This window comes from Rana temporaria, chromosome 1 (assembly GCF_905171775.1).
Source record: "Rana temporaria chromosome 1, aRanTem1.1, whole genome shotgun sequence".
NCBI lineage: Eukaryota > Metazoa > Chordata > Amphibia > Anura > Ranidae > Rana > Rana temporaria.
Window position 1 is genome coordinate 661050728 of NC_053489.1, and position 22352 is coordinate 661073079.

General features: G+C 44.3%; 1 protein-coding gene across 6 annotated transcripts in view; it reads right to left on the minus strand.

The window, feature by feature from the left end:
- DYSF (dysferlin) overlaps positions 1–22352 on the minus strand; it is a 412823-nt gene that overhangs the window by 209873 nt on the left and 180598 nt on the right. For all 6 annotated transcript variants that reach the window (XM_040335540.1, XM_040335536.1, XM_040335537.1 and 3 more), the window contains exons 4-5: positions 17832–17937; positions 4563–4692 (exon numbers count right to left, since the gene is read on the minus strand). In XM_040335540.1, the coding sequence (XP_040191474.1) occupies positions 4563–4692; positions 17832–17937 (236 nt within the window). The remainder of the gene's footprint in view (positions 1–4562; positions 4693–17831; positions 17938–22352) is intronic.

Sequence of the window (22352 nt, forward strand, 5' to 3'; positions counted from 1 at the left end):
TAAACCTTGGCCTAGATTCACGTAGGGCGGCTTTACGTTGTGCGGGCGTAGCGTATCTTATTTACGCTACGCCGCCGCAACTTAGAGAGGCAAGTGCTGTATTCAGAAAGCACTTGCGTCCTAAGTTACGGCGGCGTAGCGTAAATGGGCCGGCGTAAGGGCCCGTATTTCAAAGTAGGCAGGTCGTGGGCGTGTTGTATTTAAATGAGGCTTGACCCCATGTAGATGCATGGCCGAACGAACGGCGCATGTGCGCGCAAGCTCAATATCACGTCGTATTTACGCCCAAAGATAGGCCGGCTCAATGCCTGTGACGTGAACGTAACCTACGCACAGCCCCATTCACGTACAACTTACGTAAACGACGTAAAAAGATACGCTTGTTCCGACGTCCATACCTTGCATGGGCTGCGCCACCTAGAGACCAGCTTTAACTTTACGCCGGCGTATGTCTTACGTAAACGGCGTAACTAATTGCGACGGGAGTACGTACGTTCGTGAACCGGCGTATCTTGCTCATTTACATATTCGATGCGGAAATCAACGGAAGCGCCACCAGGCGGCCAGTGCAAATATGCACCCAAGATACGATGGCGTAGGAGACTTATGCGCTCGTATCTTGGCAGAATTTATGCGTAACTGATTCTATGAATCAGGCGCATAGATATGACGGCGGCCATTCGGACTTACGACGGCGCATCTGGAGATACGCCGTCGTAATGGACACACAATCCAAACCACCTATATGCATCATGCAGTTGTTCTGATTACCTGACCTGCCCTGATATATGGGCTCCACTCGGTATTGACAGTTCTCCCAGTCTACTAGCCCAATTGCTGTGACAATTTCCTGTATGGTTTCACAACCTGTAAGTAATCGTTATTGTGGGACCTATAATTCCCCCAATTGATACTACCTTGTCTACATTTTATGTTCTAATGTTATTACTTTTTGTTTTATTGTATTGTATGCATTACATAGCGACCCCTGGTGGTCTGATGTGGTCCCGGGCCGCTTGGCATCCTTCCCCAATAGCGGCGGACTTGTGTTTCCCTTGGTAGGGGTGACGCGATTGGTTCATCCCCTCCCTGTTCTCCTCGAGTGGCTCGTGTGGAACGCGCATGCGCGATAGCGTGACCTACGGATCCGCGCTGTGTGGAGAAACTGACCTATAATGTCAGACGCCGCCCATTGGCGGACGCTTGGACGTTATTTGGTTGGGGAGCTCATTTAACGGGCCTCGGCCCGTGAGTGAGCATCACAGATCTCTCGATTGATGGTTCCTATATGTGGGGCAGAGGATTGAGGCTGTTATTCCCTATTCATCGGGGAATCTCAGGGGTACTATGGGCCAGATACACAGAACAATTATGCCGGCGTATCTATTGATATGCCGCGTAATTTCAAATTTTGCGCGTCGTATCTTTGTTTTGTATCTACAAAACAAGATACGACGGCATCTCGGATGGATCTGACAGGCGTACGTCTCAGTACGCCGTCGGATCTTAGGTGCAATTTTTTGGCGGCCGCTAGGTGGCGTTTCCGTCTAAATCCGCGTTGAGTATGCAAATTAGCTAGTTACGGCGATCCACGAACGTACGTCCGGCCGGCGCATTTTTTTACGTCGTTTGCGTTCGGCTTTTCCCAGCGTATAGTTAAACCTGCTATTATGAGGCATACTCAATGTTAAGTATGGCCGTCGTTCCCGCCTCGCATTTTGAATTTTTTACGTTGTTTGCGTAAGTCATTCGCGAATAGGGATTTGCGTAGAATGACGTCACCGTCGTAAGCATTGGCTGGTTCCAGTTTAATTTCGAGCATGCGCACTGGGATACCCCCACGGACGGCACATGCGCAGTTAACAAAAAACATTGTTTACGTCGGGTCACGACGTATTCACATAAAACACGCCCCCATCACAGAGATTTGAATGGCCTGCCATTACGCCGCCAAAGATACACTACGCCGCCGTAACTTACGGCGCAAATTCTTTGAGGATTCTGGAAAAAAAAAGTTACGGCGGCGTAGTGTATCCACCCCTTCACCTCCCTCCCTATTGCCCCTTCCCCCCTCCCCCCCTCCTTTTTGCCCCCTTTTCTTTCCCATACCTTGTCCCCCACTTCCCCTTCCTCCTCCTCTCCCCCCCCTCTCCTTCCCTCCCCCCCCTCCCCTCACAGGTGTCCCACTCTCTCTTAATTGTAATTGTTACTATCAGAATTCTTACCTAGAGATTTCCGTATTACCCCCCTTGTCCGCCGCAATGGGTCTTTTGCTCGGGTTCCTGATGCCGCACATGACCACCTCAACATTGGGTAAGCTATCTTGTTGTATTATTACTCCCTTTTATGCTGTAATACTGGCTACTGTTGCATTATTATGTTTGCTTACATTAATTGTATTGTTTGCTTTATAGATTGGTCCTCTTGAGGAAGCGGTTATACCGCGAAACTAGTGGAGGCACAGACCAGTCTATATGTTTGTAATAACAGATAATTCTTGGGGAGACCCTTGAGTCTCTGTTCTTTCAATTTTAATTATGCAACCTTTTGTAACAATTTTATATGTAGTAAAATTCCCTTTTATACATATGTATGTTGTTTATTACCAAGTACCGAGACAGTCCATCAATTCCAGGGGGAGGGAATGTTACAGGGTCAGCATTAGCCACTGGTCCTTGTCCCTGTCCCCCTATCCTTCTTGGTTTCCGTATATATACATACGTTGCTTTGAATCACGTGACCATGCCCGCGGGACCTGCGGACTCGATGTCTGCCGGTGTCCCGAGATCGTGTTATGGAACGGCAGAACAGGGGATATCTTTGTAAACAAGGCATCTCCCTGTTCTGCCTAGTGACACAACACTGATCATCTGTTCCCTCTCATCGGGAGCAGTGATCAGTGTCGTGTCACAGTAAGCCCCGCCCCCACACAGTTAGAATCACTCCCTAGGACACACTTAACCCCTACCTCACCCCCTAGTGGTTAACCCCTTCCCTTCCAGTCACATTTATACAGTAATCAGTGCATTTTTATAGCACTCATCAAAAGCGTCCGATGTGTCCGCCATAATGTGGCAGTCACGATAAAAATCGCTGATCGCCGCCATTACTAGTGAAAAAATTACACATCTATCCCCTATATTGTAGACGCTATGGGCCAGATTCACAGACGAGATACGACGTCGTATCTCCTGATACTCCGTCGTATCTCTCAGAGTATCTATGCGACTGATTCATAGAATCAGTTACGCATAGATAGCCAGAAGATCCGACAGGTGTAATTGTTTTACACTGTCGGATCTTAGGATGCAGTACCGCGGCCGCCGCTGGGGGGAGTTTGCGTCGTAAACCAGCGTTGGGTATGCAAATTAGGAGTTACGGCGATTCACAACGGATTTTCGCGTTCGCTACGTCGCCGCTAGTCTAGTTTCCCGTCGCAAAGTTAGTCGTTTTTTTTGGGTGCCTTAACTTTACGCAGCAATCGTATTGCTGTATAAAGTATGGCGAAATTTAAAAATGAACGTCATTTGCGTAAGCCGTCCGGGGATACGGAATTACGCTACGCGCATCGCCGTTCGAACAAATTACGTCACGGAGCGCAAAGCACGACGGAATTACGAAACGGAGCATGCGCAGTAGGTCTGGCGCGGGAGCGCGCCTAATATAAATGGCACACGCCCATTTGAATTGGCCCGCCTTGCGCCGGAGGCCGCCGGCGTTGGTTTTCATCGCAAGTGCTTGGTGAATCAGGCACTTGCGATGAAAACTTGCGGCGGTGTAACTTATCTACGATACGTTACGCCGCCGCTCATATACGTGAATCTGGCCCTATAACTTTTGCGCAAACCAATCAATAAGCGCTTATTGCGATTTATTTTTTTACCAAAAATTAGTAGAAGAATACGTATCGGCCTAAACTGAGGAAAAACTTTTTCATATATTTTTGGGGATATTTATTATAGCAAAAAGTAAAAAATATTGTCGCTTTATTTTTGTTTATAGCGCAAAAACGAAAAACCGCAGAGGTGATCAAATACCACCAAAAGAAAGCTCTATTTGTGGGGAAAAGGGACGCAAATTTTGTTTGGGAGCCACGTCGTACGACTGCGCAATTGTCAGCTAAAGGGACGCAGTGCCGAATCGCAAAAAGGTGCAAGGTCATTGGGCAGCCAAATGGTCCGGGGCTGAAGTGGTTAATAGTGCGCTGCAGCTCAATTCCACTGAGGATGGAGTGCCCATATGGACTCACCAGTCTCCGCACACCCCCACACATGGCGCATGCCCCAAATTCATGTACCTGTTTGCAACAGATGCAGAGGCATAATGGAATTCTAAAGCGTCTCGTAGTCTTCATGAATTCCTCAGATTTGTATTTTGCTTCTTGTCTAGACTTTAGATACAATTGCAATCCCGTTCCTCAGCCTCCCTTCTGAGTGTCTGCTCTCTGATTTATGCTCTGTGGCTCTGTCTAAGCAATCCCAGGATCTTACACAGTCCAGCAGCAACATGCCCTTGTACTGCCCCCCACAGCCAGTAACCTGCCATTACACCAGAGGGCTTACCGGTGACGGTATCCACCGTACTGAACGAGATGATGGATGGCGTGGGCTCCTTTGCAGCAGGCATTGGAAGAGGGAAAGTGGGTGCGGCCCCCGGAGGAGGGAAGTAGGAAATCTGGAGGGTCAGTGTTGCCTGTAATAATGCAAAAAAAAGTCATCTTAATATATTACTGGCTGTCATTTCATCTGTTACAACATCAACCTATCACAATACAAACAGGCTTCAATCTAGAGAAAATGGCTAACAACATACAGGTACCTACAAACAATTATGTTAAAGGATAACATATAGACAGTATGGTCACTTGCTGACTCGGCACAATCCACAGGCGGTGTAACTCTCACCGATGTAATGAACATTCTTCTCACTAATCACCAATGTAAGGAACATTCTTCCCACTGATCACCAATGTAAGGAGCATTCTTCTCACTGATCACCAATGTAAGGGACATTCTTCCCACTGATCACCAATGTAAGGAACATTCTTCCCATGGATCACCAATGTAAGGAACATTCTTCCCACTGATCACCAATGTAAGGGACATTCTTCCCACTGATCACCAATGTAAGGGACATTCTTCCCACTGATCACCAATGTAAGGGACATTCTTCCCACTGATCACCAATGTAAGGAACATTCTTCTCACTGATCACCAATGTAAGGGACATTCTTCCCACTGATCACCAATGTAAGGGACATTCTTCCCACTGATCACCAATGTAAGGAGCATTCTTCCCACTGATCACCAATGTAAGGAACATTCTTCCCACTGATCACCAATGTAAGGGACATTCTTCCCACTGATCACCAATGTAAGGATCATTCTTCCCACTGATCACCAATGTAAGGAACATTCTTCTCACTGATCACCATGTAAGGGACATTCTTCTCACTGATCACCAATGTAAGGAACATTCTTCCCACTGATCACCAATGTAAGGGACATTCTTCTCACTGATCACCAATGTAAGGGACATTCTTCCCACTGATCACCAATGTAAGGAACATTCTTCTCACTGATCACCAATGTAAGGGACATTCTTCTCACTGATCACCAATGTAAGGGACATTCTTCCCACTGACCACCAATGTAAGGGACATTCTTCCCACTGATCACCAATGTAAGGGACATTCTTCCCACTGATCACCAATGTAAGGGACATTCTTCTCACTGATCACCAATGTAAGGGACATTCTTCCCACTGATCACCAATGTAAGAGACATTCTTCCCACTGATCACCAATGTAAGGAGCATTCTTCTCACTGATCACCAATGTAAGGGACATTCTTCCCACTGATCACCAATGTAAGGAACATTCTTCCCATGGATCACCAATGTAAGGAACATTCTTCCCACTGATCACCAATGTAAGGGACATTCTTCCCACTGATCACCAATGTAAGGGACATTCTTCCACTGATCACCAATGTAAGGGACATTCTTCCCACTGATCACCAATGTAAGGAACATTCTTCTCACTGATCACCAATGTAAGGGACATTCTTCCCACTGATCACCAATGTAAGGGACATTCTTCTCACTGATCACCAATGTAAGGGACATTCTTCTCACTGATCACCAATGTAAGGAACATTCTTCCCACTGATCACCAATGTAAGGGACATTCTTCTCACTGATCACCAATGTAAGGGACATTCTTCCCACTGATCACCAATGTAAGGAACATTCTTCTCACTGATCACCAATGTAAGGGACATTCTTCTCACTGATCACCAATGTAAGGGACATTCTTCCCACTGACCACCAATGTAAGGGACATTCTTCCCACTGATCACCAATGTAAGGGACATTCTTCCCACTGATCACCATTGTAAGGGACATTCTTCTCACTGATCACCAATGTAAGGGACATTCTTCCCACTGATCACCAATGTAAGAGACATTCTTCCACTGATCACCAATGTAAGGAGCATTCTTCCCACTGATCACCAATGTAAGGGACATTCTTCCCACTGATCACCAATGTAAGGGACATTCTTCCCACTGATCACCAATGTAAGGAGCATTCTTCCCACTGATCACCAATGTAAGGAACATTCTTCCCACTGATCACCAATGTAAGGGACATTCTTCCCACTGATCACCAATGTAAGGGGTATTCTTCCCACTGATCACCAATGTAAGGAACATTCTTCTCACTGATCACCAATGTAAGGGACATTCTTCCCACTGATCACCAATGTAAGGCACATTCTTCCCACTGATCACCAATGTAAGGAGCATTCTTCTCACTGATCACCAATGTAAGGAGCATTCTTCTCACTGATCACCAATGTAAGGAACATTCTTCTCACTGATCAGCAATGTAAGGGACATTCTTCTCACTGATCACCAATGTAAGGGACATTCTTCCCACTGATCACCAATGTAAGGGACATTCTTCCCACTGATCACTAATGTAAGGAGCATTCTTCTCACTGATCACCAATGTAAGGAACGTTCTTCCCACTGATCACCAATGTAAGGGACATTCTTCCCACTGATCACCAATGTAAGGATCATTCTTCCCACTGATCACCAATGTAAGGAACATTCTTCTCACTGATCAGCAATGTAAGGAACATTCTTCCCACTGATCACCAATGTAAGGCACATTGTTCCCACTGATCACCAATGTAAGGAACATTCTTCCCACTGATCACCAATGTAAGGGACATTCTTCCCACTGATCACCAATGTAAGGGACATTCTTCCCACTGATCACCAATGTAAGGGACATTCTTCTCACTGATCACCAAAGTAAGGAACATTCTTCCCACTGATCACCAATGTAAGGAACGTTCTTCCCACTGATCACCAATGTAAGGGACATTCTTCCCACTGATCACCAATGTAAGGAGCATTCTTCCCACTGATCACCAATGTAAGGAACATTCTTCTCACTGATCACCAATGTAAGGGACATTCTTCCCACTGATCAGCAATGTAAGGAGCATTCTTCCCACTGATCACCAATGTAAGGGACATTCTTCCCACTGATCACCAATGTAAGGGACATTCTTCCCACTGATCACCAATGTAAGGGACATTCTTCCACTGATCACCAATGTAAGGGACATTCTTCCCACTGATCACCAATGTAAGGAGCATTCTTCCCACTGATCACCAATGTAAGGAACATTCTTCTCACTGATCACCAATGTAAGGGACATTCTTCCCACTGATCAGCAATGTAAGGAACATTCTTCCCACTGATCACCAATGTAAGGAGCATTCTTCCCACTGATCACCAATGTAAGGGACATTCTTCCCACTGATCACCAATGTAAGGGACATTCTTCCCACTGATCACCAATGTAAGGGACATTCTTCCCACTGATGACCAATGTAAGGGGCATCCTTCCCACTGATCACCAATGTAAGGGACATTCTTCCCACTGATCAGCAATGTAAGGAACATTCTTCCCACTGATCACCAATGTAAGGAACATTCTTCCCACTGACCACCAATGTAAGGAACATTCTTCTCACTGATCACCAATGTAAGGGACATTCTTCCCACTGATCACCAATGTAAGGAACATTCTTCCCACTGATCACCAATGTAAGGAGCATTCTTCCCACTGACTTCCAATTAATTATTTTAACAGGGGTACCCCGTAGACCTGAAAATTATTTTAAGGGTTCCTTTAGTGTAAAAAGGTTGAAAAATTCTGGCCAAGATCCTTAACACATAATACAGCAAACTGGGCTCTTTGGGGTTGACTTACTAAAGGCACATAGACTCTGCCCATCAAACTCAGCCACTGTGCCCATTAATCGCAGCCACTGTGCCCATCAAACTCAGCCAATGTGCCCATTAATCGCAGCCACTGTGCGTGCCCATTAATCGCTGAATTATCTTCTGGATGATGGAATTACAGCCCCCCAGGTCATCATCTAAAAATACAGAAATATGGGACACCCAGAGACACAAAGCTGGACCTTTTGTAGTTTTAATAGAGTAGCCCCTGGGATTCAACCCTGCAGCCCCAGCGCTGCAACAATATTATCAACTGGCCCTCTACTGTCATCACCCCTCTACAGTATATGTCAGCCCCACCCTGTCTCTGATCTGTATATTGACCCCTTGCCTCCCTTTATCCTGCACATCTGTATATACAGTATATGCGTTGGGCGGTCTGGTCTTAAATCACTATTTAAATCCAAAAGCAAACATTTATTATATTGCAGCTTACTAATTCTTAGATGTGATGGCTGCATTAGTTTTATTTTTTAGGCTTTCTTTTATTTTCTGGTGATCCAGCCAGTAAGTCTGTTTTTTTTTAAAGCACAAGCTCTCCAGCAGAATGTATCAGTTACAGAGATGAGACAAACCATTTACCACTGGAAAAAAAAATGGAACCCAAATAAGGAAACTGTGTGCTGTAACCGATTATAAAGCGTCAGTCAGAGTTTGGCTTTGATTTGTTAGTGTGTTTTAAATCTGCTAATACATCGCACAGTCCAACCACCCCCCCCCCCCCAAATTCTGTTGTCCAAAGGTGCCCCTTATTCAGAGTGGGGGGGCGCTCTAATACAGGAGATGTGTTACTGGCCAGATCACCAAACAGAGGGAAGAAAAGCTTAAAAAAGAAAACAAATGCAGCCACTATTAGTTTGCATTAGATTGGGAAACTGCAATATATGGCATTTTTGGTTTTGGGATTAATACCACTTTAAGTTTGGAGATCAGCAGAGGATACAATGTATACAATACAGAGAGGTTCTACCTCCCAGACTCTGCCTTGTCATCACTTCGGATATAAATGGTCTCTGAAGTTTACATTGTAACAGCATGGAATCCCTCCAGTCCTGTGATCTCCGAATACTGAGACTCACAGAACCCTCACATTCCATGGAAACACCACGCCGGCCTGACAGCCAATCCTCTCAGCTGTCAGGAATCAGACTCTGAGCTCTATTATATGACCTTCCGACTATCAGAGATGGGACAGACCGACACCTTCTAGGCCAATCATATCAGGAAAGACATCCTTGCCCCATCTCCGGTCATGTAGACTATGAAGAGCTCATATGATACACGCTATTGTTCTCTACACCTTCCAAGAATTCACAGCTTAAGTCCCCATACACACTTAACACTCTAACTCTAATCCTAATCCCAGCTCTAACCCTAATCCCAGCTCTAACCCTAAATCAAGCCCTTAACTCGAACTTTAACCCTAATCCCAGCTCTAACCCTAGCCCTTAACTCTAACCCTAACCCTTAACTCTAACCCTAACCTTGGCTCTAACCCTAACTCTAGACCATAACCCTAACTGTAACCCAAATCCCAGCTCTAACCTTAACTCTAGCCCTTAACCCTAACTCTAACCCTAATCCCAGCTCTAACCCTAACTCTAGCCCTTAACCCTAACTATAATCCTAATCCCAGCTCTAACCCTAACTTTAGCCCTTAACCCTAACTCTAACATTAATCCCAGCTCTAAACCCTAACTAGCACTTAACCCTAACTCTAACCATAATCCCAGCTCTACCCTAACTCTAGCCTTTAACCCAAATGCTAACCCTAATCCCAGCTCTAACCCTAACTCTAGCCCTTAACCCTAGCTCTAACCCTAATCCCAGCTCTAACCCTAATCCCAGCTCTAACCCTAACTCAAACCATTAACCGTAACTCTAACCCTAATCCCAGCTCTAACCCTAACTTTAACCTTAGCTCTTAACCCTAACTCTAACCCTAACTCTAATCCCAGCTCTAACCCTAACGGTAGCCCTTAACCCTAACTCTAATCCTAATCCCAGCTCTAACCCTAACTCTAACCCTAACTCGAGCCCTTAAGCCTAACTCTAACCCTAATCCAAGCTCTAACCCTAACTCTAGCCCTTAACCCCAACTTTAACCCTAATCCCAGCTCTAACCCTAACTCTAACATTAATCCCAGCTCTAAACCTAAATCAAGGCCTTAACCCTAACTCTAACCATAATCCCAGCTCTAACCCTAACTCTAGCCCTTAACCCTAACTCTAACCCTAATCCCAGCTCTAACCCTAACCCTTAACTCTAACCCTAACCTTAGCTATTAACCCTAACTCTAGCTCTTAACCCTAACTCTAATCCCGGCTCTAACCCTAACTTCAGCCCTTAACCCTAATCCCAGCTCTAACCCTAACTCTAGCCCTTAACCCTAACTCTAACCATTATCCCAGCTCTAACCCTAACACTAACCATAATCCCAGCTCTAACCCTAATCCACGCTCTAACACTACACTCTAAAAAGTAATTCGAGAGACCTGTTACCACCACTTAATTAAATGCATATTTCCAAGGTAAAAATTCTAATTTATTGTTTTAAATAAACTTTTTACGTTGAAAACCTATTTTAATAAGTTCTGTTGATATTATAATGTTGGAAATTATAGCAACCTAATTTTGTGTGTTGTGTACAGTCCCATTTCTGCATTCATTGATGTAAAAGGAAATTTAAGTTGTGGTAACTTAATAAAATGGACTTGGTAACTCAATTTTGTTCTAACTTGAGTTATTGCAAGTCTCCTCCCCCACCAACATAACGCAGAAAAAGCTGAGACATGTTGGAAGGAAGACCTGCTGCGGCACAGAGATATGAAAGACATTTTTAAAGGTGAAATAATTTGCTTTACAAAGAAATTTGGAACTATTACTATTTGTAATCCCTTATAGCCTATAGCTCGAGAACTAGGTGTTAAAAGGCAACACCAACTAACAAACTTTGTCCTAATATAGTGCTGGTTGTTTTTAGCCTTGTGAACATAATTGCCTCATGTCAGTGGGGTAGCATTGATAGTGCGCCATTTGTAAAATCTGCTAAGCTTTGAAAAGTTTTTTTTTTGTGCCAGGGGAGTCAGTGTATTATAGATTTTAGCTTCTATGGCAATCTATATTCAAGACTTCATGGTTTGTTTAAAATATTTACTAAAGGCAAATCCACTTTTCACTGAAGGTGCACTTGGAAGTGCAGTCACTGTAGATCTGAGGGGGACATGCAAGGAAAATAAAAACAGCATTTTCGCTTGCACATGATTGGATGATAAAATCAGCAGAGCTTCCCCTAATTTCAGATCTTTCAGATTTACCTTTAGTAAATAAACCCCAATAGTCTGATTGTTTATTGTCTTCTTTCCTTGGAGACGGAGGGACTGTTTTCCTCTCTCCCCTCCAACCTATGGCCACTATTGTGGTATTCCTATTTGTCTGTTTTTCTTCTTTTTTTTCTTTTTTTTTGATGCTCTTTCCCCCTTATCAGCTCCCTCTTCCTTCTTGCCCTAAGGCCGCTTTCACACTGAGGCGGCGGTCAGTAGTAAAGCGCCGCTATTTTTAGCGTGCTATTCGGCCGCTAGGCGGGGTGTTTTTAACAACCACTTGTTAAAACCGCCGGCAAAGTGCAGCTGCCGGTGGTGCTGCCCAATAATTTCAATGGGCAGGGGTGCTGTAGGAGCGGTGTATCCATGAGAATTTCCCACACCATGTTTAAAATGCACTGCAGCTGTGTTCTGCAGTGAGTGTCAATTTTAAGCTAATGACACCCCAAATGCAGATCACAAACGCAGTGTGTTTGCTCGCACTGGATCACGTGGTACAGAAGTACCACATGATCCGGTTGCAATGAGTTTCCAATTGTAGATACACTACTTTTAGTGCAGTACAAATTCAGCCCATCCAAAATGAATGAGCTGAATCGCACTACACAGAACTGCATGTGAATCGCATGTGAACATACAGCGCATTCCTGTGCAATTTCCGGTGTGAGACGGTCCTAAGTTTATATTTGGCACTGTGGTTTTAGATATATTAGGATATATTATACATGGTACAAATCTTTATGTTTGAAACTTATTTTCTATTTTTGTTAACTTTCATATCTATGTTAAAAAACTCAACCGTTTTGTGTAATAAATTTAAGGCCCCTTTCACACTGGGGGCGGTCAGTGCGTCCGTGGTAAAGTGCCGCTATTTTTTGCGCCGGTATTCGGCCGCTAGCAGGGCGGTTTTACCCCCGCCAGTGGCCGAGAAGTGGTTAAAAAAACACTGCAAGGCGGCTCTGCTGAGACGCTTTTTCAGCGGTATAGCCGTGCTGTTCCATTAAAAATTAATGGGGAGGAGCGGTATAAACACCACAAGATGTGGCTAGCAGGACTTTTTTCCCGTCCTGCTAGCGCACCGCTCCAGTGTAAAAGCCCTGGGGCTTTCACACTGGAGACAAAGCTTTAGGGTCACTGGAGACACAGTTTAGGGTCGGTTTGCAGGCGCTATTTTAAGCGCAATAGCGCCTGCAAACCACTCCAGTGTGAAAGGGGTCTAATTGTTTAACAATTGTGTTGTTGAATGAATTCATTTGTGAAAGCTAGTATAAAAACAAAGCTAATCACTAATAGAGAAAATAACTTTGGACCAACTTGAGTTTAGCTGTTTATTAACCTAAAGAAAGTGTGCTCATAATTGTAGAAATTAAGTACATGTGACTTAAAAAAATGATTGTAGAAACTGGAAAAACTAATTGGAGCAACTTAATATTGTTGACTACTCAACTTAAAAACATGTGTTTATAATGCCAATAATTAAGTGGATGGTAAATAAAAATGCATTTATATCTAGCAGAAAAGCTAATTACCTCAACACAATGTAGGTTGTTGCTTCCACTTAATTTTACCTGACATTGTCATAACTTAAAAAGCTTGATGCAAACTGTTGCGTTATTTTTTTTTGTTGAGCCAAGACATTATTTTTTAGAGTGTAACTCAAACCCTGAACCCTAACTCTAACCCTAATCCCAGCTCTAACCCTTAACTCTAACCTAGGATTAGAGTTAGGGTTACAGTTAAGGTTACGGGCTAGGGTTAGAAATAGGGTTAAGGGCTAGGGTTAGAAATAGGGTTAGGGTTAATGTTAAGGGCTAGGATTAGAGTTAGGGTTAAGGGCTAGGGTTAGAAATAGGGTTAGGGTTAGTGTTAAGGGCTAGGATTAGAGTTAGAGATAGGGTTAGGGTTAAGTGCTAGGGTTAGAAATAGGGTTAGTGTTAAGGGCTAGGATTAGAGTTAGCATTAATGTTAATGGCTAGGATTAGAGTTAGGGTTAAGGGCTGGAATTAGAGTTAGGGTTAAGGGCTAGGATTAGAGTTAGGGTTAAGGGCTGGAATTAGAGTTAGGGTTAAGGGCTAGTGTAACAGACCTATGAACTATGTATGTTGCCTGGACATCGATGATAATCCTACAGTGAGGCCTACAAAGGGTTAATTGTAGAGGGACTCTTTAACTGGTAAAATTCTAATGTCCCTTCTTAGTTAATTTGACTCTTTGTGTATTGTTCAAGTTAGCAGTCTTCTGTCAGGTGTATGCTGATGGAATGATCTGTGAGTGTTTATTGTTCTAAAGGTTAATTGAATTCTATTGAGAAAGGAAGGTGTCTGATCAGGTGGGTCTCGGTGCCGAAGTGGCTAGATCCTGACTAAGTGAGTAATTTAAGGAGATTGTCATTGTTCCTGTAACAGTGTAACCACATATAAGCTAGGTGTATGTACCATTAAAATCAGTCTACTTGACCCTTCAAACCGCAGCCGCGTCTCGTTCTTGAAGGGGGACTCTCTCTTTCTGGATCTTGGGGATGGAATGATACCGGTTTTACTTGCATATCGCAACTTGCTAGGGAAAACGACGTCTCCAACGGCTGATACCCTCTCACTACTTGGGTAGCCGTTACATTGGTTGGCAGCAGCCGGATGGTCCTTTTATCCAAAGAGCAAGTGCTGAATGGAGTCGCAGTATGCCAGGCTGAAAAGACCCACACTAAAAGATCTATTGGAGAGTCATGGTAGGCGTGCCAGTAACAGACCACGGAGGGAGCTGATAGCTGACCTGCTGGAGCTGGACGAAATGGATGGATCTATGGAAGGAACGGAGCCCCCTCACCTGTCAGTGAAGAAGATGTAATTACTGTATTGTACAGCGGAGATTATCCTTGTATCCAGAAACGTCCGGGAACTAATCACCAGCTGTTCCGGGAAGCAAGGGAAGAGATACAAACTAAGAGGGGACAAGAACTGAACTGGTAAGAGCGAGACAGCCCATTACACATGCAGCACCTACTCCCCACCCGCGGCTACAGGAAGGAAAAATACTGTTCACTGCATTAAAGCTTTTGTAGAAAGTGAGGAGGAAATAGATGGATATTTGGCTGATTTTGAGAGGCAGTGCTCACTACACCAGGTACCACCAGACCAATGGGTCACTATTTTGTCTGGGAAATTGTCGGGCAAAGCCAATGAAGCCTTTTGGGCACTCGCTCCAGAGGATATTTTACAATACCAGCAAGTTAAAAAGGCGCTGCTAACCCTATACGCCGTAACTCCAGAAGCCTACCGCTGTCGCTTCCGGGAGTCCAAGAAGAAGGCTGTGGACTCCCACATGGAATGGGCCAACCGGTTACAAAGGGTGGCATCCCTTTGGGTCCAAGGGTGCAAGGCCAACACCGGGGAGGAAGTTCTGCAGCTGTTCCTAATGGAACATTTCTTCCAAGACCTGGCCGCAGACATACAAGACTGGATACAAGATCGCCGTCCAACTAACTTAAACGAGGCGGCTCGGCTAGCAGATGAGTACGCGGAAACAAGGAAAGTAAGCCAGGGTACTACACGGCTGGCTCATAAGGTAGAACCGCGTACTCCAACCGTCACCCCACGCCCAGAGTTTCAGGCTCCAGTCCCACCAGGACCACCACGTCCTCAGGGGCCTAACAACTACCCCTGGGATTCGTCTAGGGTGACGTGCCATCACTGCAGCGACACAGGACATATTGCTCGTTATTGCCCTCTGAGAGCTACAACTACCAACTGGAGACGCACAACACCCAACACAGAGGGCACTCCATCACGTCCCTCTGCGGCTCACTGCCTGGAGACCGAGGGGGGCCCGGAGGAATGTCTGGGAATTTTGTATGAGGCAGACCCAATACAAGCTGCCTCTCCAGATAACCGTCAGCATCACCGTCAGGAGGTACGGGTGAATGGACAAGTAGCACAAGGCCTAATGCCGCATACACACCATCACTTTATGTGATGAAAAAAAACGACATTTTCTGTGAAGTAAAAAATGACGTTTTTGAAAGTTCAATTTTCAAAGACGAAGTTGCATACACACCATCGTTTTTCTCACAATGTTCTAGCAAAGTGAGGGTTAGTTCCACCACGTTTTTCCTTGAAGCTCGCTTCATAAGTAGCTTCTGGGCATGCGCGTGTGCAAAAAACGTCGTTTTTAAACGACGTTTTTGCTACACACGGTCAATTTCTGTGAAGTAAAAGTGCACTTTTGAAAACGACACATAAAATTGAAGCATGCTTCAATTTTTTTTGGGTCGTTTTTTAGAAGACATAAAACAACGTTTTCCCCCCACACACGGTCAATTAAAGTGACGTTTTTAAAAACGTCATTTTTTTTTCATCACATAAAGTGATGGTGTGTACGGGGCATAAGAGATACCGGGACTACTATCACTCTGATTCAAAACATCTGGTAAAGCCAGAGAACGTGTCTACTCGCACAGTTGCCGTCCGGGTCGCAGGGGGTGCTCTATTTCGCGTACCCACCGCCCGGTGCACTAAGACTGGGGGAGCCGGGTCAGGAAAGACACAGTTGGTATCATGGACAATCCTACCGCTGAGGTGGTGCTGGGCAACGACATTGGCCCTCTGACTTCGGCTTATCTACCTACAACCTGCTGCTGCTTGTCCCGTGACCACCCCGCGTTTGCTGGAATCAACCCGCTTGTTGCTGAGACCCGGGTAAGACCTACCTTCCCCGACATGTACTGTAGATCCGGCACAATATCACAGTCTGAAATGGGAATGTGACAAGTTGGCCAGTGAGAAATCAGAGATGCAACGACACTATGTCATGTATTATGAGATGTCCCGTGGCTTGAACATTGAAATGCACAAACAGGCGGAAATTGTCAAAAGATTAAATGGGATTTGCATCCAGGTGGTGCCTTATCTCTCCCAAGAGCATCAGCAACAGGTTTTGGGAGCCATTGAGAGAGCAAAGCAAGTGACTGTTCCAGAACTGAATTCCATTATTCACCTTCACCATCAGCTACCGACCTGGTAAGCCAATGGGAATGCGGATGGTTTATCCAGGCAAACGGAACTTTTACCCTAACAGCAGACCGGATATCCCCAAGTTGACCCGAAAAGGATCAATCCGGGTCTGCCGGAGTGTTCCACAAAAGGGGAGCAGTGTAACAGACCTATGAACTATGTATGTTGCCTGGACATCGATGATAATCCTACAGTGAGGCCTACAAAGGGTTAATTGTAGAGGGACTCTTTAACTGATAAAATTCTAATGTCCCTTCTTAGTTAATTGACTCTTTTGTGTATTGTTCAAGTTAGCAGTCTTCTGTCAGGTGTATGCTGATGGGATGATCTGTGAGTGTTTATTGTTCTAAAGGTTAATTGAATTCTATTGAGAAAGGAAGGTGTCTGATCAGGTGGGTCTCGGTGCCGAAGTGGCTAGATCCTGACTAAGTGAGTAATTTAAGGAGCTTGTCATTGTTCCTGTAACAGAGTAACCACATATAAGCTAGGTGTATGTACCATTAAAATCAGTCTACTTGACCCTTCAAACAGCAGCCGCGTCTCGTTCTTGAAGGGGGACTCTCTCTCTCTCTCTGGATCTTGGGGATGGAATGATACCGGTTTTACTTGCATATCGCAACTTGCTAGGGAAAAGGATGTCTCCAACGGCTGATACCCTCTCACTACTTGGGTAGCCGTTACAGCTAGGATTAGAGTTAGGGTTAAGGGTTAAGGTTAAAGTTAATGTTAAGTGCTAGGATTAGAGTTAGGGTTAAGGGCTAGGGTTAGAGTTAGGGTTAAGGGCTAGGGTTAGAGTTAGGATTAGTGTTAAGAGACCAGACCAGTCACCCTGCACAAGGAGAGAGAGCAGCAAGTGGTCTTTATTACAGGAAGTCTCACACTAGATTACTGCACAGATCTGGAAGAAATACACAAAACACACCAAGATTCCAGAAGAATACATATGATAAATGGATTTAGATTAGAGTTCAGCTTTTAAGCAGAAATATATATTAAATGTACAAGGGGGGGCATCTGTACAGGAAAGAGGGCTCCTTTCACTACATAGTTGATGGTGGATCTAGTGGATGTTGTACAATCAGATTGTATAGTGTATGGCCCCCATACAGAAGGAATTGTCTAGTTTATATCATGTATATAATATAGTCCCCCCCCCCCCCTCTTCTTCTACTCACCCCGGTGGTCTGCTTCTTGTTGTCCAGTAGGGAGGAATTATAGGTGGCGCTCAGGTTGGCAGAATTGAATAAGTCCCGGAGCTGCACCCGGGTCTCACCCAGGAATCTAGAAGGAAATCAAATGACAACATTTACCACATAGAAATATTAAAGCCTAACTCCAGCCGAACAATTTCTAATGTTTAAACTAAACCTGTCATCCCTTATTTCTATTACAAGGGATGTTTACACTAAAAATGATCAAAAAATAATAAAAATAAAGGATCAGTGTAAAAAAAATAAAAAATAAAGCTCATGTGCAGAAGCAAGCGCATGCGTGTGTAAACAGTGTTCACAGTACACATGTAAGGTATTGGTGCGAATGTTAAAGTGAGAGCAATAATTCTAGATCTCCTCTGTAATTCTAAACTTGTAACCTGTAAAAAAAATATGACAGCGTGGCCTATGGAGATTTTTAAGTACCGTAGTTTGTCGCCATTCCAGAAGCATGCGCAATTTTAAAGCATGACATGTTAGGTATCTATTAACTTGACGTAACATCATCTTTTTTATGCTACCAAATAATTGGGTTATATATTGGGTTTTTATTCCAAAAAATTGCATTTGAAAAAACACTGTGCAAATACCGTGTGACATAAAAAATTGCAGCGATTGCCATTTTATTCTCTAGGGTCCTAAAAAATATATCTATAAATATATATACATCTATAGATATCTATAGTATATATATATTATTATTATACAGGATTTATATAGCGCCAACAGTTTGCGCAGCGCTTTAAATCCTGTATAATAATATATATATATATACTGATGTGCACCTCCCACTTTGGACTTTTTCTCTATATATATATCTATATATACACACACACACCGGTATATATAGATATATATAGCCAGATTCAGGTAGGGCGGCGCATCTTTAAGGCGTCATAGCGTATTGTATTTATGCTACGCCGCCTTAAGTCAGAGAGGCAAGTACTGTATTCACAAAGTACTTGCCTCCTAACTTACGGCGGCGTAGCGTAAATGGGGCCGGCGTAAGCACGCTTAATTCTAATGAGGATGGGGGGGCGTGTTTTATGTAAATTACTCGTGACCCGACGTGATTGACGTTTTTTACGAACAGCGCATGCGCCGTCCGTGTACATATCCCAGTGTGCATTGCTCCAAAGTACGCCGCAAGGACGTATTGGTTTCGACGTGAACGTAATTACGTCCAGCCCCATTCACGGACGACTTACGGCAAACACGTAAAATTTCAAATTTCGAACGACGGCCATACTTAACAGTGGCTAGGCCAATCCGTGATCCGCAAAGCAAGGTACCTGAATCTTCCTCTAACCCTCCATCTCTCTGAAAGGACTTGTTTAATAAAACCCTTGAAGAAAAAGAAACAAAGTGTTGGTGCGGACATTTGAAACTCTTCAAGAAGGACCCCTAGGACGAGTGTGGTGAACAGTAAGGTAATGGCAGGCCCAAATCTAAACCAGCAGCTCCTGCGGGGGTAGTGCTACATTAGCAATACGATCTTTCACTTTCTGTGTGGTTTCTCCTACATAAAGGAGACCACATGGACATTTCATAATGTACACAACATGAGACGATTGGTAGGTGTAGTAATCTTTTGATTCCAAGGATCGTAGTATATTCAAGCTTGATGTTACATAATGATGTTCTAATTGATTAATTGATCGATTGATTACAGATGGCTTGTTTGTTCGTTCTAATTAATTAATTATTGTTGAACTATATATTCAGTCACATTTGTGATCAGTGTATAGGCAAGATCTTCTGAGGAAGGGCGTGATCCAGAATAGCCCGAAACTGTCATATTGTCACGATTGCCTGATTGTACAGATGACGTTTTTGATGTCTTCTTGACAGATTTTTCAAATAAAAAAAATGTTGTGCAGCAATCCCATTTGCATTGTTTATATACAGGTGGTTCTCAAAAAATTAGCATATTGTGATAAAGTTCATTATTTTCTGTAATGTACTGATAAACATTAGACTTTCATATATTTTAGATTCATTACACACAACTGAAGTAGTTCAAGCCTTTTTATTGTTTTAATATTGATGATTTTGGCATACAGCTAATGAAAACCCAAAATTCCTATCTAAAAAAATTAGCATATTTTATCCGACCAATAAAAGAAAAGTGTTTTTAATAAAAAAAAAGTCAACCTTCAAATAATTCTGTTCAGTTATGCACTCAATACTTGGTCGGGAATCCTTTTGCAGAAATGACTGCTTCAATGCGGCGTGGCATGGAGGCAATCAGCCTGTGGCACTGCTGAGGTGTTATGGAGGCCCAGGATGCTTCGGTAGCGGCCTTAAGCTCATCCAGAGTGTTGGGTCTTGCGTCTCTCAACTTTCTCTTCCCAATATCCCACAGATTCTCTATGGGGTTCAGGTCAGGAGAGTTGGCAAGCCAATTGAGCACAGTAATACCATGGTCAGTAAACCATTTACCAGTGGTTTTGGCACTGTGAGCAGGTGCCAGGTCGTGCTGAAAAATGAAATCTTCATCTCCATAAAGCTTTTCAGCAGATGGAAGCATGAAGTGCTCCAAAATCTCCTGATAGCTAGCTGCATTCACCCTGCCCTTGATAAAACACAGTGGACCAACACCAGCAGCTGACATGGCACCCCAGACCATCACTGACTGTGGGTACTTGACACTGGACTTGAGGCATTTTGGCATTTCCCTCTCCCCAGTCGTCCTCCAGACTCTGGCACCTTGATTACCGAATGACATGCAAAATTTGCTTTCATCCGAAAAAAGTACTTTGGACCACTGAGCAACAGTCCAGTGTTGCTTCTCTGTAGCCCAGGTCAGGCGCTTCTGCCGCTGTTTCTGGTTCAAAAGTGGCTTGACCTGAGGAATGCGGCACCTGTAGCCCATTTCCTGCACACGCCTGTACACGGTGGCTCTGGATGTTTCTACTCCAGACTCAGTCCACTGCTTCCGCAGGTCCCCCAAGGTCTGGAATCGGTCCTTCTCCACAATCTTCCTCAGGGTCCGGTCACCTCTTCTCGTTGTGAAGCGTTTTCTGCCACACTTTTTCCTTCCCACAGACTTCCCACTGAGGTGCCTTGATACAGCACTCTGGGAACAGCCTATTCGTTCAGAAATTTCTTTCTGTGTCTTACCCTCTTGCTTGAGGGTGTCAATGATGGCCTTCTGGACAGCAGTCAGGTCAGCAGTCTTACCCATGATTGCGGTTTGGAGTAATGAACCAGGCTGGGAGTTTTTAAAAGCCTCAGGAATCTTTTGCAGGTGTTTAGAGTTAATTAGTTGATTCAGATGATTAGGTTAAGAGCTCGTTTAGAGAACCTTTTCATGATATGCTAATTTTTTGAGATAGGAATTTTGGGTTTTCATGAGCTGTATGCCAAAATCATCAATATTAAAACAATAAAAGGCTTGAACTACTTCAGTTGTGTGTAATGAATCTAAAATATATGAAAGTCTAATGTTTATCAGTACATTACAGAAAATAATGAACTTTATCACAATATGCTAATTTTTTGAGAACCACCTGTATATATATATATATATATATATATATATATATATATATAGATATATATATATATCTCTCCATCTATATAAATATATAGACAGGGCCGGATTCCCGACAAGGCCACCGAGGCCAGGCCTCGGGGTGGCAGTGGGTGCAGGGGCGGCGCCGGTTGTAACACACATCGGGAGACTGCTGTGTCATGGAGCTCACTGTGAAAACTTTGGGCGCGCTGTGATTAAAGTGTCATTATCATGTGATAGAGGCAGTGTTCTGTCTATCACACCAGCTGGTCTAGGAGGAGGGCGGGACTTTTATCACAGCGCACCCGAACTTTTCACAGTGAGCTCCGTGACACAGCAGGAGCTGCCCGATGTGCGTAATGCACACACTGACTGATGAGGCTACATTGTTTGGCACAATAAGACTGTAATGATGGTAATGGGGGGCTGTAATGATGGTGATGGGGGGCTGTAATGATGGTGATGGGGGGCTGTAATGATGGTGATGGGGGCTGTAATGATGGTGAGGGGGGCTGTAATGATGGTGATGGGGGCTGTAATGTTGGTGAGGGGGCTGTAATGATGGTGATGGGGGGCTGTAATGATGGTGATGGGGGCTGTAATGATGGTGATGGGGGGCTGTAATGATGGTGATGGGGGCTGTAATGATGGTGATGGGGGCTGTAATGTTGGTGAGGGGGCTGTAATGTTGGTGAGGGGGCTGTAATGATGGTGATGGGGGGCTGTAATGATGGTGATGGGGGCTGTAATGATGGTGATGGGGGGCTGTAATGATGGTGAGGGGGGCTGTAATGATGATGATGGGGCTGCAATGATGGTGATGGGGGCTGTAATGTTGGTGAGGGGGCTGTAATGATGGTGATGGGGGGCTGTAATGATAGTGATGGGGGCTGTAATGATGGTGAGGGGGCTGTAATGATGGTGATGGGGCTGCAATGATGGTGATGGGGGCTGCAATGATGGTGATG